General features: G+C 44.7%; 1 protein-coding gene across 1 annotated transcript; it reads left to right on the top strand.

Moving 5' to 3' along the window:
• Positions 1 to 7,142: 7,142 nt before the first annotated feature.
• LOC130313755 (zona pellucida sperm-binding protein 3-like) lies at positions 7,143 to 11,519 on the top strand. Its single transcript, XM_056552718.1, has 8 exons — positions 7,143 to 7,637; positions 7,990 to 8,108; positions 9,583 to 9,686; positions 9,759 to 9,936; positions 10,237 to 10,357; positions 10,566 to 10,657; positions 10,767 to 10,900; positions 11,281 to 11,519. The coding sequence occupies exons 1-8, from the start codon at positions 7,143 to 7,145 to the stop codon at positions 11,517 to 11,519; spliced, it is 1,482 nt and encodes a 493-aa protein (XP_056408693.1).
• The last annotated feature ends 1,511 nt before the right edge of the window (positions 11,520 to 13,030 follow it).

Below are 13,030 nucleotides of genomic sequence, written 5' to 3'. Positions count from 1 at the left end.
TATCAGCTCCTGTGCCATATTTACCCCCCCACCTCCTTTCCCGTGTTTTCCCCTGCTCATCATCCCCCCTGCTCATCATTACCCCCTGCTCATCATCCCCCCTGCTCATCATTCCCCCCCTGCTCATCATTCCCCCCTGCTCATCATTACCCCCCTGCTCATCATTCCCCCCTGCTCATCATTCCCCCCTGCTCATCATTCCACCCCCTGCTCATCATTACCCCCACTGCTCATCATTCCACCCCCACTGCTCATCACCCCCCCTGCTCATCATCCCCCCCTGCTCATCATCCCCCCTGCTCATCATTACCCCCCTGCTCATCATTACCCCCCTGCTCATCATTACCCCCCTGCTCATCATCCCCCCCCTGCTCATCATCCCCCCTGCTCATCATTACCCTCTGCTCATCATTACCCTCCCTGCTCATCATTACCCCCCCTGCTCATCATTACCCCTCTTGCTCATCATTACCCCCCCTGCTCATCATTACCCCCCTGGCAATCATTCCCCCCATGTTCATCATTACCCCCCTCTGACTCATAATCCTCCCCTGCTCATTGCTCCCCCTCCTCCTGCTTTTTCTATTTTTCACATTTCCTTAGGCTGCTTTCACACTATGAGTATTCATCCGTTATTAAATGTCCGTTTTCTGTGTAAAAACGGACATGGACGAAATAATGGGTGCTAACGGATGAATAAATATTCATCCGTTAAAAGACCCGTTATCCCTCATGTATGTCCAAACACCTCATGTATGGCCAGACAGGAAATGATGAGTATCAGAGATGGCAACCCTAGTGGATACTGGTCACCCTAACAGCCGGGGGAACAGCTCAACTAGTAGTGTGGGGGATGGTAACGCAGGTAGGCCAAGACAGTTAGTTGTGGTAGGGGATTCTATAATCAGGAAGACGGATAGAATAATTTGTCGCCAAGACCACCAACGACAGAATATATGGTAGGTGGAGGTCCTTGAAGAATAATTACAAGGAACTAGGTGCCAAGCTGAAGGGAAGGACCTCTAAGGTTGTGTTTTCTGGAATACTTCCTGTGCCATGCGCATCGCAGGAAAGACAGCGGGAGCTTAGGGAGTTAAATGCATGGCTTAAGTCATGGTGTGAGGGGGAAGGGTTTGGGTTTTTAGAGCACTGGGCTGACTTTTCATTGGAGTACAAACTCTATTCTACGGATAATTTGCACCTAAATGGAAGGGGGTCCGCTGTGCTGGGGGAGAGAATCCTGGAAGGGGTGGCTGAGTATTTAAACTAGGTGAGTGGGGGGAGGATAATAAAGCAAAGAAAGCAGACAGTGGGATGGATAGGTTAGAGAGGGGTCAGGACATAATGGTGGGTGGAGAGGAGTCCTGTGGGGGGAGGTTAAGAGCAGTGGATAAGGAGATTCATGCATTACAAACCAGCTGTAAAAATAAATGTAGCCCGAAAAATTGTAATCCCAATAATTCAAAAAATTCCATTAGCCCCAATAACTCAATAACTACAATAAGCCCCATTAACTCAAAAAATACCGTTAGCCGCAATAACTTAAATAACAACGTTAGACGCAATAACGCAAAAAATCCCATTAGCCCCAATAACTTAAATAATAACGTTAGACCCAATAACTCAAAAAATCCCATTAGCCCCAATAACTTAAATAGTACAATTAGCCCTTATAACTCAAATAATAACATTAACCCCAATAACTCTGAAAATCCCATTAGTGAGACTATATGTGTAAAACTTAATGGAAATGTAAAGTGTATGTTCACAAATGCCAGAAGCCTAGCAAATAAAATGGGGGAGCTTGAGGCCTTGATACTGGAGGAACATATTGATATAGTTGGGGTCACTGAGACATGGCTGGACTCCTCGCATGACTGGGCCGTTAATCTGCAGGGGTTTACATTGTTTCGCAAGGATAGAATGAACAGAAAAGGTGGTGGAGTCTGTCTGTATGTTAGAAGTGGTATGAAAGTCAGTGTGAACGATGCCATAGTGTGTGATGATTCTGAGGAGGTGGAATCACTGTGGGTAGAATTCCAAATGAGGGAAATACTGAAAAAATAATATTTGGTGTAATCTACAGACCCCCTAATATCACTGAAGAGATAGAAGGTCGGCTGCATAAACAAATAGAGAGGGCCGCCCGGGCAGGTACAGTGGTAATAATGGGAGATTTTAACTATCCAGATATAGATTGGGGCCAGGGGTTGGCTAAAACTACAAAGGGGAGAAAATTCCTAAATTTATTGCAGGATAATTTTATGGGCCAGTTTGTGGAGGACCCAACAAGAAGTGATGCCTTGTTGGATCTGATCATTTCCAACAATGCAGAGCTGGTTGGTAATGTAACTGTGAGGATAAACCTTGGTAATAGCGACCACAATATAGTTACTTTTGACTTAAAATGTAGAAAACAAAGACAGACGGGGAAAGCAAAAACATATAACTTTAAAAAGGCAAACTTCTCTGGGCTGAAGGCTGCACTACAGGACATAGACTGGGGGGAGGTGCTCTCAAATACTGATACAGAAGGTAAATGGGACATCTTTAAATCAACTCTAAATAACTATACAGCTAAATATATACCAAAGGGGAACAAATATAAACGATTAAAACTAAATCCTACATGGCTGACAAATGAGGTTAAAAGAGCAATAAACAACAAAAAAATAGCCTTCAAAAAATACAAATCTGATGGGTCAGCTATAACATTTAAACAGTACAAGGAGCTTAATTAAATCTGTAAAAATGTAATAAAAATAGCAAAAATTCAAAATGAGAGACAGGTGGCCAAAGAAAGCAAAACTAATCCTAAAAATTTTTTTAGATATATAAATACAAATAAAACAAGGACAGAACATGTAGGACCCCTTAATAATGATAATGGGGAGGTTGTCAGGGGCGATCAAGAGAAGGCGGAGCTACTGAATGGGTTCTTTAGTTCTGTATATACTATGGAAGAAGGAGCTGACATTGGCCAGGTCAGTGCTGGTAACACATCTTATAATATATTGAACTGGCTTAATGTAGAGATGGTACAAGGTAAGTTAAGTAAAGTAAATGTAAGCAAATCTCCAGGGCCGGATGGACTACACCCAAGAGTTCTTAGAGAGGTAAGTTCAGTAATATCTGTACCCTTGTTCATGATATTTAGAGATTCTCTGGTGTCTGGTATTGTGTCAAGGGACTGGCGCAAGGCTAATGTGGTACCAATCTTCAAGAAGGGCTCTAGGTCTTCGCCAGGCAATTATAGACCGGTAAGTCTAACGTGCATTGTGGGTAAATTGTTTGAAGGACTTATAAGAGATTACATACAGGAATACATAGGGGATAATAGTATTATAAGTGATAGCCAGCATGGGTTTACTAAGGATAGAAGTTGTCAAACCAATCTAATTTGCTTTTATGAAGAGGTGAGTAGAAGCCTTGACAGAGGAATGGCTGTGGATATAGTGTTTCTGGATTTTGCCAAAGCGTTTGATACTGTCCCTCACAGACGTCTGACAGGTAAGTTAAGGTCCTTGAGCTTGGAAATTTTAGTTTGTAACTGGATTGAACACTGGCTCATGGATCGTACCCAGAGAGTGGTGGTCAATGATTCGTACTCTGATTGGTCCACGGTTATTAGTGGTGTACCCCAAGGTTCAGTACTGGGCCCGCTGCTGTTTAATTTATTTATCAATGATATAGAGGATGGTATTAACAGCTCTGTTTCTATCTTTGCAGATGACACCAAGCTTTGTAGCATGGTACAGTCTATAGAGGATGTGCATAAGTTACAAGATGACTTGGATAGACTAAGTGTCTGGGCATCCACTTGGCAAATGAGGTTCAATGTGGATAAATGTAAAGTTAGGCATCTGGGTACTAATAACCTGCATGCGTCGTATGTATTAGGGGGGATTAAACTGGCAGAGTCACTAGTAGAGAAGGATCTGGGTGTACTTGTAGATCACAGACTACAGAATAGCATGCAATGTCAGGCTGCTGCTTCCAAAGCCGGCAGGATATTGTCATGTATCAAAAGAGGCATGGACTCAAGGGACAGGGACATAATACTCCCCCTTTATAAAGCATTGGTACGGCCTCACCTGGAATATGCTGTTCAGTTTTGGTCGCCTGTTCATAAAAGGGACACTGCGGAGTTAGAAAGGGTGCAGAGACGCGCGACTAAACTAATATGGGGCATGGAACATCTTAGCTATGAGGAGCGATTAAAGGAGTTACAGTTGTTTAGTCTTGAGAAGAGACGTTTAAGGGGGGATATGATAAACGTATATAAGTATATAAATGGCCCATACAAAAAATATGGAGAAAAACTGTTCCAGGTTAAACCCCCCCCCAAAGGACGAGGGGGCACTCCCTCCGTCTGGAGAAGAAAAGGTTTAGTCTAAAGGGGCGACACGCCTTCTTTACAGTGAGGACTGTGAATTTATGGAACGGTCTACCTCTGGAACTGGTCACAGCAGGAACAATTAACAGCTTTAAAACAGGGTTAGATACATTCCTGGAACAAAATAAAATTAATGCTTATGCAGAATTATAAAACTACATCCCTTTCCCTTATCCCCTTACACCCTTCCCTTCAATCCACTGGTTGGACTTGATGGACGTATGTCTTTTTTCAACCATACTAACTATGTAACTATGTAAGTCCCTGACGCCGTGCAGAGGAGCCGCAGGAGACGTCACTCGTCACAGCCGACAAGACCCAATGCATTAGTTAAGCCTGCCGAGTGCGGCCAGGTAAGGAAATATTAAAAATAGAAAAAGCAGGAGGAGTCCGGGCCCACATGAGCCGCCACTGGTCACTGTTTTAAAACAGCCCCCCCCCCCTGATCTGCAACTGAGCAGCCCACAGGGATGTCCCGAATGTGACGGGGCCCCCTGCGGGCACGGGGCCCGGTGCAGGTGCTCCAGGAGCGCCAATGATGATCCGGCCCTGATCCTGCGTGACTGCTGGACCTAAACAATTCCCCTAAATCCAGTGGAATAGCGTAAAGCGATTACTTCAAGCTTATTCCCTGCAAGGTCCCAACTAAACCTGTGAGGAACCTAAAGTCCGGTCCTCTGTAAAGACTGTTACTACGTTTAACCTGTATAAAATTAGCAGTAAAGTTTTTCTTCGGTTTACTAAGATTCCGGTTGTGGACAATCCTTTATTCCTCCCTATCATTCCTGGGACAGGTGGCGGTAGGACTTATATACAGAGAGGAACCCGCACCCTGGCGTCACGACAGTTAAGGGTTAATCCAACACCCTTTCATCACTGCACAGCTACACACTACCTACCCTACACCCCCAAGCTACCACATCGTGGGCTCCCAACTCGATCACGCACCATACCGGCCAGCCCCCAGCTGATTCTTCTAGCTGAGGATCGACATTAATAGCCAACATTCAGCCAGCTATTAACCCTTTAGATTGCTGCTATGAAAGCTGATTGCACAGTCAATGGCGTACACGTTAAAAAATTCAAAAGTCCAACAATGCATATTTTTGGTCACTTTGTATACCCTAAAATTTTTCATAAAAAGTGTTCAAAAGTCCCATCAAAGCAATTATGGTACTTAAAAAAAACGAAAAATAAAAAAGTTATAGGGGACAGAAGAGGAAAATTTCAAACTAATATTGGTGCATGTAGTTATAACTTTTTTCAAGTAGTAAAATAAAGAAAACCTATATAAATCGAGTATCATTGTAACCGTATGGACCTACAAAATAAATATCTGGTGTAATTTTTACTGAAAAAGTGCACTGTGTAGAATCGATAGCTCCCAAATTTACAAAATTGTGGGTCAAAATTGGAAAAAAAAAAAACACCAATATTTTTTTTTCTGGGTTCACTGTAAGTTTTGTGGTGAAATGACTGATGTCATTACAAAGTAAAATTAGTGGCGCAAAAAATATGCCCTCACATGCAAAATTGAAAGTGCTATGATTTTTAGAAGTTGATGAGGAAAAAACGAGAGTGCAAAAACAGAAAAACCCATAGTCCTTAAGGGGTTAAAGCGGTACTCCACCCCTAGACATCTTATCCCTTATTCAAATGATAAGAGGGGATAAGATGTCTGATCGTTGGGGACCCCCGCGATCTCCCTGATCTAACAGGCATTCGTTTAGAGCGTCGGGTTCAGCGGCAGAGGCTCGTGACGTCACGGCCATGCCCCCTAAATGCAAGTCAATGGAAGGGGACGTGACAGCATTGAGGGAGCGTGGCAGTGACGTCACAAGCAGGGCATGGCCGTAATGTCAGGAGCCTCCGCCCCGTATCGCTAGTCGGGGGGGTGGAGTACCATTTAAGGGTAGGTCCATACTACATTCCTGCCCTTATTAGTCATATCCGTCGGCATCCCACAGAAATCGGGATGCCAGTCTATATTGTTAACGGGAGCAGCGGACCCAATGATTTCTCTGGCTGTATCCACTATTTTAAAAGCATAAAATAGCGCATAAAATAGCGCTTAGGTCCTGAACAAAGTCACTAGGGGGGGGGGGGATTCATCAAAACCTGTCCAGACGTGCCCAGTTGCCCATAGCAATCAATCAGATTGCTTCTTTCATTTTTCAGAGTCCTTGTAAAAATGAAAGAAGCAATCTGGCTGGTTGCTATGGGCAACTGGGCAACTTTTCCTCTGGACAGGTTTTGATAAATCTCCCCCCTAGGTGACTCCGCTCACCCATAGAAGTGAAAAGGGTCTGCTGCTCCTATTAACAGTGTACATCAGAGTCCTGTTTTCGGCAGGGGAAGGAACGCAGTGTGATCGTACCCTTGCAAAATAAATGTTAACAGGGGGGGGGGGGGGGGACTTATCAAAACCTGAGTAGAGGAAGATTGGTGCAGTTGCCCATAGCAACCAATCAGATCGCTTCTTTCATTTTTAAAAGGTCCTCTGGAAAATGAGGCAGTCTGATTGGTTGCTATGGGCAACTGCACCACTGTTTCTCAGCACAGATTAAAAAAAAAATCTCTCCCACAAATCCTATTGTGACTCCTCCTCATTACTAGATCAGAAGTAATGGTGAAGGTCCAGCTGAGTGTAATAAGGCATCAGGTGGGGCGGTGTTGGTGTGATAGGGAGGGGTATAAAGCTCAGCTCCCTCCACCCTCTCCTCATGTGACTTGTCCTCTAGTCAGGATGGAGCTGTGGATCAGGTGGAGGTGGCTCTTAGTGGTTCTGTTCTATGGATCAGGCTTTAGCAGTGCCTTGGGTAGACACCGGCGCCAGTCCAACACTTGGAGAAGTAACCAGCCTGAATGGGGATCTCCTAGAAGACTTGGACAATCTGCCTCTGGATTAGGCTCTTCTAGATCAAACCCTTGGTCTCAGACTCGTTCCGTCTCTGGTGTTGGGTCTGCGAGAGGTTTTCTGCCGGTGTCTGGGTGGGGCCCTGGGTTTGGTAGAGGAGACCATCAGTCCAGACAGCTTCCACCACAATCCTCCTCCTCCCCTATCAGTGTGCAGTGTAATGAGGACAGCATGGTGGTGACTGTGAAGAGAGACTTCTATGGGAATGGGAGGCTGGTGAAGCTCTCAGACCTGTCCTTGGGTTCCTGCCCCCCTGGAGTTCAGACTACAGATCCTGTTGTGGTTTTCCAAACTGACCTTCAAGACTGTGGGAACATCTTAGAGGTGAGTGATCACTGGAGGATATCAGATTTCTTCTGTTACTGATGTTCTCTCTAGTATGGTGCATATGCCTGGACTTCACAAGTCTCAGTACAGAACTGCTAATTTGCTTATATGACTTGCAGAGTTGTTTGTTTCAGTGGGAGACCTTACTGTAACCCAATGAGAAATGTGGCATCTGCTTTCATGCACATATGAAATTCTAGTTTTGTTACAATCAGTTTAAGGTTCCATTCCAGAGAATAGGAGGGTCATATCTATGGGGTCTTCACACATATGTAGGATCTTCTACTGCATTTGAGATGTTCGGTCAGTATATGACCCATATACCTACTCTTGTCTTCTTCTCACCAAGATGACTCCAGACTTGCTGATCTACAACTCTGCCCTACGCTACACACCCACCACCTCCAGCAATGTGCCCATCATCAGGTCCAACTCTGCTGTGGTTCCCATTCAGTGCTTCTACCCAAGGTGAGTCTATACTGGGGCAGGTGGTTTGGCAGTGGAGAGGCCGCAAATGTTGGGTGACTTTATAGGACCATCTCATGAGGTTAAAGGTAACCTGCTTTATGCTGCCTGTGGGCAGCATGAAACTGGTTCAGGGTCCTAGTAAAATAAAGGTGTAACTGCAGTACAGAACATCTTATTCCATATCTGCAGGATAGAAGATAAATGTCTAATTGCAGGGTATCCAACTACTCAGACTTCCTGTAATCTCCTGCCCGGTGACCTAGCTCTCCTGTAGACCACTGCACGATGCAGGGATTAACTTGCTTCCTCCATGTTTCTTTATGGGAGAGCCAGACACACATACTGTATCTCCGGCACTCCCATAGAGATGCATGAAGGGGGGGGTCAATCATGGCCGCTCCAAGCAAGAGAAGAGTCGGTGTTCAGAACACCCGGGTGCCGGGCAGGAGACTGCACAGGTCCCAGTGGTTGGCCTGGGGATAGCTGATAAGATGTTATGTATAGGAGTTCCCCCTTCAATTCTGAAAAGCATTTTTGATTGAATCTATTTTCCAGGACACAGCTCCCCTGTACTCTTCATGCTGCATGTTATCAAGGATTAGGAAAGCCCCATCTTGTACTGTGTGGTATTACAAATTGGCTTTATTGGCTTTAGTAGAGCTGCAATACTTATGTAGGATTGGAAGAAATGGCTCTGGTAGTCTGGATACAAAAGGACTATGAACACTGTATATAAAATCATTTTAAAGGGACAATACACACAGGCAACATGTTTCTGGTCCATACCGGACCCTTCATCAGGCAGTCTATACACTTTGCCTGACAAAGGGTCCGGTACAGACGAGAAATGCTTTGCATATGTATATAAAATTGTTTTAAAGTTAGTCCTTTTTATATCCAGACTACCAGCGCCAATACATTCCTTCCATTGCCTTTAACTTGGACAGCAAGGCTGCTACCAGAGGATGGGGGCTGCGGATCTGGAGATATATTCTGAAAACACTACAATTAGGTGTTTTGCTCTTAGCGCAGCACAACTCAGTGCTGAACCTCTCTCATAACTACCTTCACTAGGTGCGCAAATTTCACCTTTTTTCTTGTCTCATGTAGGATTGGAAAAGCATAGTGCCACATGTGACCTCAGTCAGTGGGTGGTATAACATCATAGATCCAAGCAGCAGTACCACAACCTGAGGACTGTTGTGGTGCTGTGCTTTTCCAATCCTGGACAACTCCTTTACATGAGATGGTATATAGAAATGCCTCCCTACTGTTTTACCACAGAATCAGGAAACCTACCAAACATCCAAAAAACACTAGCACTAGTTTGGCATTCCAGGTTTGCAGTGCCACAATAGTTGGCTGGAAATCAAATACCATAAAATCTAGATGTTTTTACTTGTGACAAGTCCTCAGTGTTCCACTGACCACACATGGCACATTCTTGCTACCTTTGTCCATCCTTCTTGTCTAGACATGGCAATGTGAGCAGTAATGCCATCAAGCCAACATGGATTCCATTCAGCACCACGGTGACCTCAGAAGAACGGCTGGCCTTCTCCTTGCGTCTCATGACTGGTAAAGTTTTCCTCATCTAGAATGGTACAAAGTCTCTTGGTTTATGCTAATACTCCAGTATCTTTTCTTCAGCGGACTGGAGCGCTCCCAGTCCATCCCTGGTCTTCCAGCTTGGTGACATGTTCTACATTGAAGCCTCTCTGGAGACCCAGAACCATGCCCCAATGATCCTGTTTGTGGACAGTTGTGTGGCCACCATTACCCCAGATGTGGCCTCCACTCCTCGCTATGAAATCATCTCTAACTATGGGTGAGTTACTACTAGAGATGAGCGAACTTACAGTAAATTCGATTCATCACGAACTTCTCGGCTCGGCAATTGATGACTTTTCCTGCGTAAATTAGTTCAGCTTTCTGGTGGGCTGGAAAAGGTGGATACATTCCTAGGAAAGAGTCTCCTAGGACTGTATCCACCTTTTCCAGAGCACCTGAAGGCTGAACTAATTTACGCAGGAAAATCGGATTTACTGTAAGTTTGCTCATCTCTAGTTACTACCATCAATTCTGTACAGGTCTTCAGTCTATTGTCTACAACTAATCTGTTCTACAGGTGCTTGGTGGATGGGACGGAAGAAGATTCCTCTTCAGTCTTTGCTTCTCCAAGACCCCAAGCAGACAAGCTTCGCTTCATGGTGGATGCCTTCAGGTTCACCAACAATGCTGCCTCTCTGGTAAGGTCTCTTATGAACTGTACTTCAGTGCTCTTTATATAGTTTCTATATTCTTTTTAAAGGTGGACATCTAACCAAAAGTGCCTGTACTTGGTTAGGATCAGATGATGAATCTGTTTTACCAGACCTGTAGTACAACTTTTGCACAACAAGAGCTAATAGTAAGATAGTGTGGGTTCTAGATCATGACTAGTCTTGGTTGTTCTAGATCTATATCACCTGTTCCTTGAGAGCTGCTGCCATCAGCCAGACCCCTGACCCAGTGAACAAGGCCTGCTCCTACAACAAGGCATCCAGCAGGTAAGATCCTAGACAGTTGGTTGAGTATCCAGGTCAAATGATAACATGACCTTAGATGGTGTAGAACAATGGAGTTGGATGATGCAATGGTGATCTCAATGTCTTCTAGTTGGTCACCTGTGGAAGGACCAAGTGGGATCTGTCAGTGCTGCACCACCGGGACGTGTGCTACTGCTGTGGGCCAGAGATCAGCATGGGGCTCATCCCTTTGGAGGCAGAGAAGACCTTGGAAGAGAGATGTTGGTGAGTGAACGTTTCTGACACTGAGTAAGATTTATCAAAACCTGTGCAGAGGACGAGTGGAGCAGTTGTCTATGGCAACAAATCAGATCGCTTCTTCAGAGACCTGTGAAAAAATGTAATCTGGTTGCTATGGGCAACTGCACCACTTCTTCTAAACAGGTTTTGATAAATCTCCCCCTATTGTCCTGGAGAATCCTCTATGCATTGGACTGTATATTAGTTCAGGCTAGTTTTCTAATGTTAGGACCAATGTCCTACTTGTGGCTCTCCAGGTATTTAACTACACATCAGGATTGTTGGGCATAAGACCTGGCATATGTTAGCTAACTTTGTCTTAGTTTGTGTTGCTGCAAATAGTCTAATACTTCTTCTTCTGTCAGGTTCTCATGTGGAGGAACATGTCCTGGCCACACTGGGTCCTCTTCTAGTGACTGGAGCTGAGCCTAACCAGATGTCCAGAGCAGGAACCGCCCAAGCTTCCATGATGAGTGCAGGACATGGACCTCTACAGCTGTGGGTGCTGGTGGCTGTGGGATCGGTCACTTCAGTGGTTGTTGCCGTGTTGCTTACTGTAGCTGTGAAATGTCTTCTGAGAAGATTTTCTGCTAAATCTGTGTAGAAATAAAACACATTTTGACAAATCATTGTTTATTAATTGTTTCATATAGATGACACGTGAATAGTTTCGTTCAGTCTTCATACAGGATGACTGTCGTCTAGTCTGAGGCAGTAGAGATCTGGGCACCATGCAGGTTCTTGGGTTGTACATTTGCTATAAATCACCTATAGACTTCTATACTGGAGTCATGGAGGGAGATTTATCAGAACCTGTCTAGAGGAAAAGTTGCTGAGTTGCCCATTGTAACTAATCAGATTACTATCATTTTTCAAAGCCCCCCCCCCCAAAAGAAAAATGAATCGCTCTGATTGGTTGCTACGGGCAATTTTTCCTCTGGACGGGTTTGATAAATCTCCCACCATATGTATTTAAAGCTCAAAGCATTTTGTAATGTTATATAAACCATATTAAGTTTAGGAGAGATTCCAAAACCAGACAGTCCCATTCACAAACATTTTCTGCACACAGGAAAAAATAATGTACAAGATCAAAACTGGACACAATCACATCTAGTTTTGTATGGGATGTCAAGTAAATTTTTCTTACTAAGGGTACATTCCCACACGGCATATTTTATTTGCTCTGAAGTCAATGGGTAGGAAAATACGCAGCACCATACGCCGTGTGAGAACGTACCCTAAAGCTGTATGTGAAAAAACTTGATGTGAATGCACCTAATAAACTTGGCCCATGTTCACTATTAGCACCACACAAAATAAAGGTGGACAACACCTGCAACAACAAATTCAAACAAGCTGTTACCGCATGTCGCCATAACACTTACGGTAACTTAGCTTTAAAACCCTCAATCCCTTAAACCTGTAAGAAGTCAGATGTCTTGTTCTGGGGGTCAGGGATGTGCACACATACTCAAAAGGGGCTTGAGCCCCTGCCCCTTTAATGCACATGCCCTGATTGGGACCCCCCCATGGGGAAATGTGGGTCCCATTCAGCTGATAGGACTGCTTGATGTCCCTTACCTCAGGAATTGTGGGTTAACAAGGTTTTCACTTTAGCCTCTGCCCACCCAAAATGTCTGTGCACGTCCCTGCTGGGGGGGTCCAGATGCTAATATGGTAAGCCTCGGGGGGGGGGGGGGGGTGTAGGGTAGCTGTGGTGTTGCTGAGGTGTTTAACCCTTGTCACTCGTGATGCCAGGGTGAGATTTTGTAGCATAGATCCGCTGGATTTAGGGGTAGGTTTAGGTCCAGTGATCTTGCGGAGTTAGAGGGGGATTGTAAGAACTCAGTCTTTAGCGTAGGCCGAGGCCGCAAGGCTTTGGCCTAGTAATTGTCTTTGGAAGTTGTGGAGGTACTACCTCATCCAGTTCAGCAACCCAAGAGTGATTATTGGCTGCAGCTCCCTTATATGGGCAGGGTCTGAGCGGTTTTGGATTGGTCCATAACAGCTGTCACTCACCGTTACATGGCATTGTGGGTGAACACCTGACACAAGAACCACCGAAGGTCCTTCAACAAACCATAGAGTTCTGAACAGTCACATGACCTAAGG

Source organism: Hyla sarda, chromosome 1 (assembly GCF_029499605.1).
Source record: "Hyla sarda isolate aHylSar1 chromosome 1, aHylSar1.hap1, whole genome shotgun sequence".
Taxonomy (NCBI): Eukaryota; Metazoa; Chordata; class Amphibia; order Anura; family Hylidae; genus Hyla; species Hyla sarda.
Note: the sequence above shows the minus strand (reverse complement) of the source record. Positions and strands in the feature narration are given on the sequence as shown.

Bases quoted from the DNA above. Each gene is read 5' to 3' on its own strand.
- LOC130313755 (XM_056552718.1), top strand. From the start codon at position 7,143: ATGGAGCTGTGGATCAGGTGGAGGTGGCTCTTAGTGGTTCTGTTCTAT. The intron at 10,358-10,565 runs GTAAGGTCTCTT...TGGTTGTTCTAG, and splicing joins CCAACAATGCTGCCTCTCTG to ATCTATATCACCTGTTCCTT. The intron at 10,901-11,280 runs GTGAGTGAACGT...TTCTTCTGTCAG, and splicing joins ACCTTGGAAGAGAGATGTTG to GTTCTCATGTGGAGGAACAT.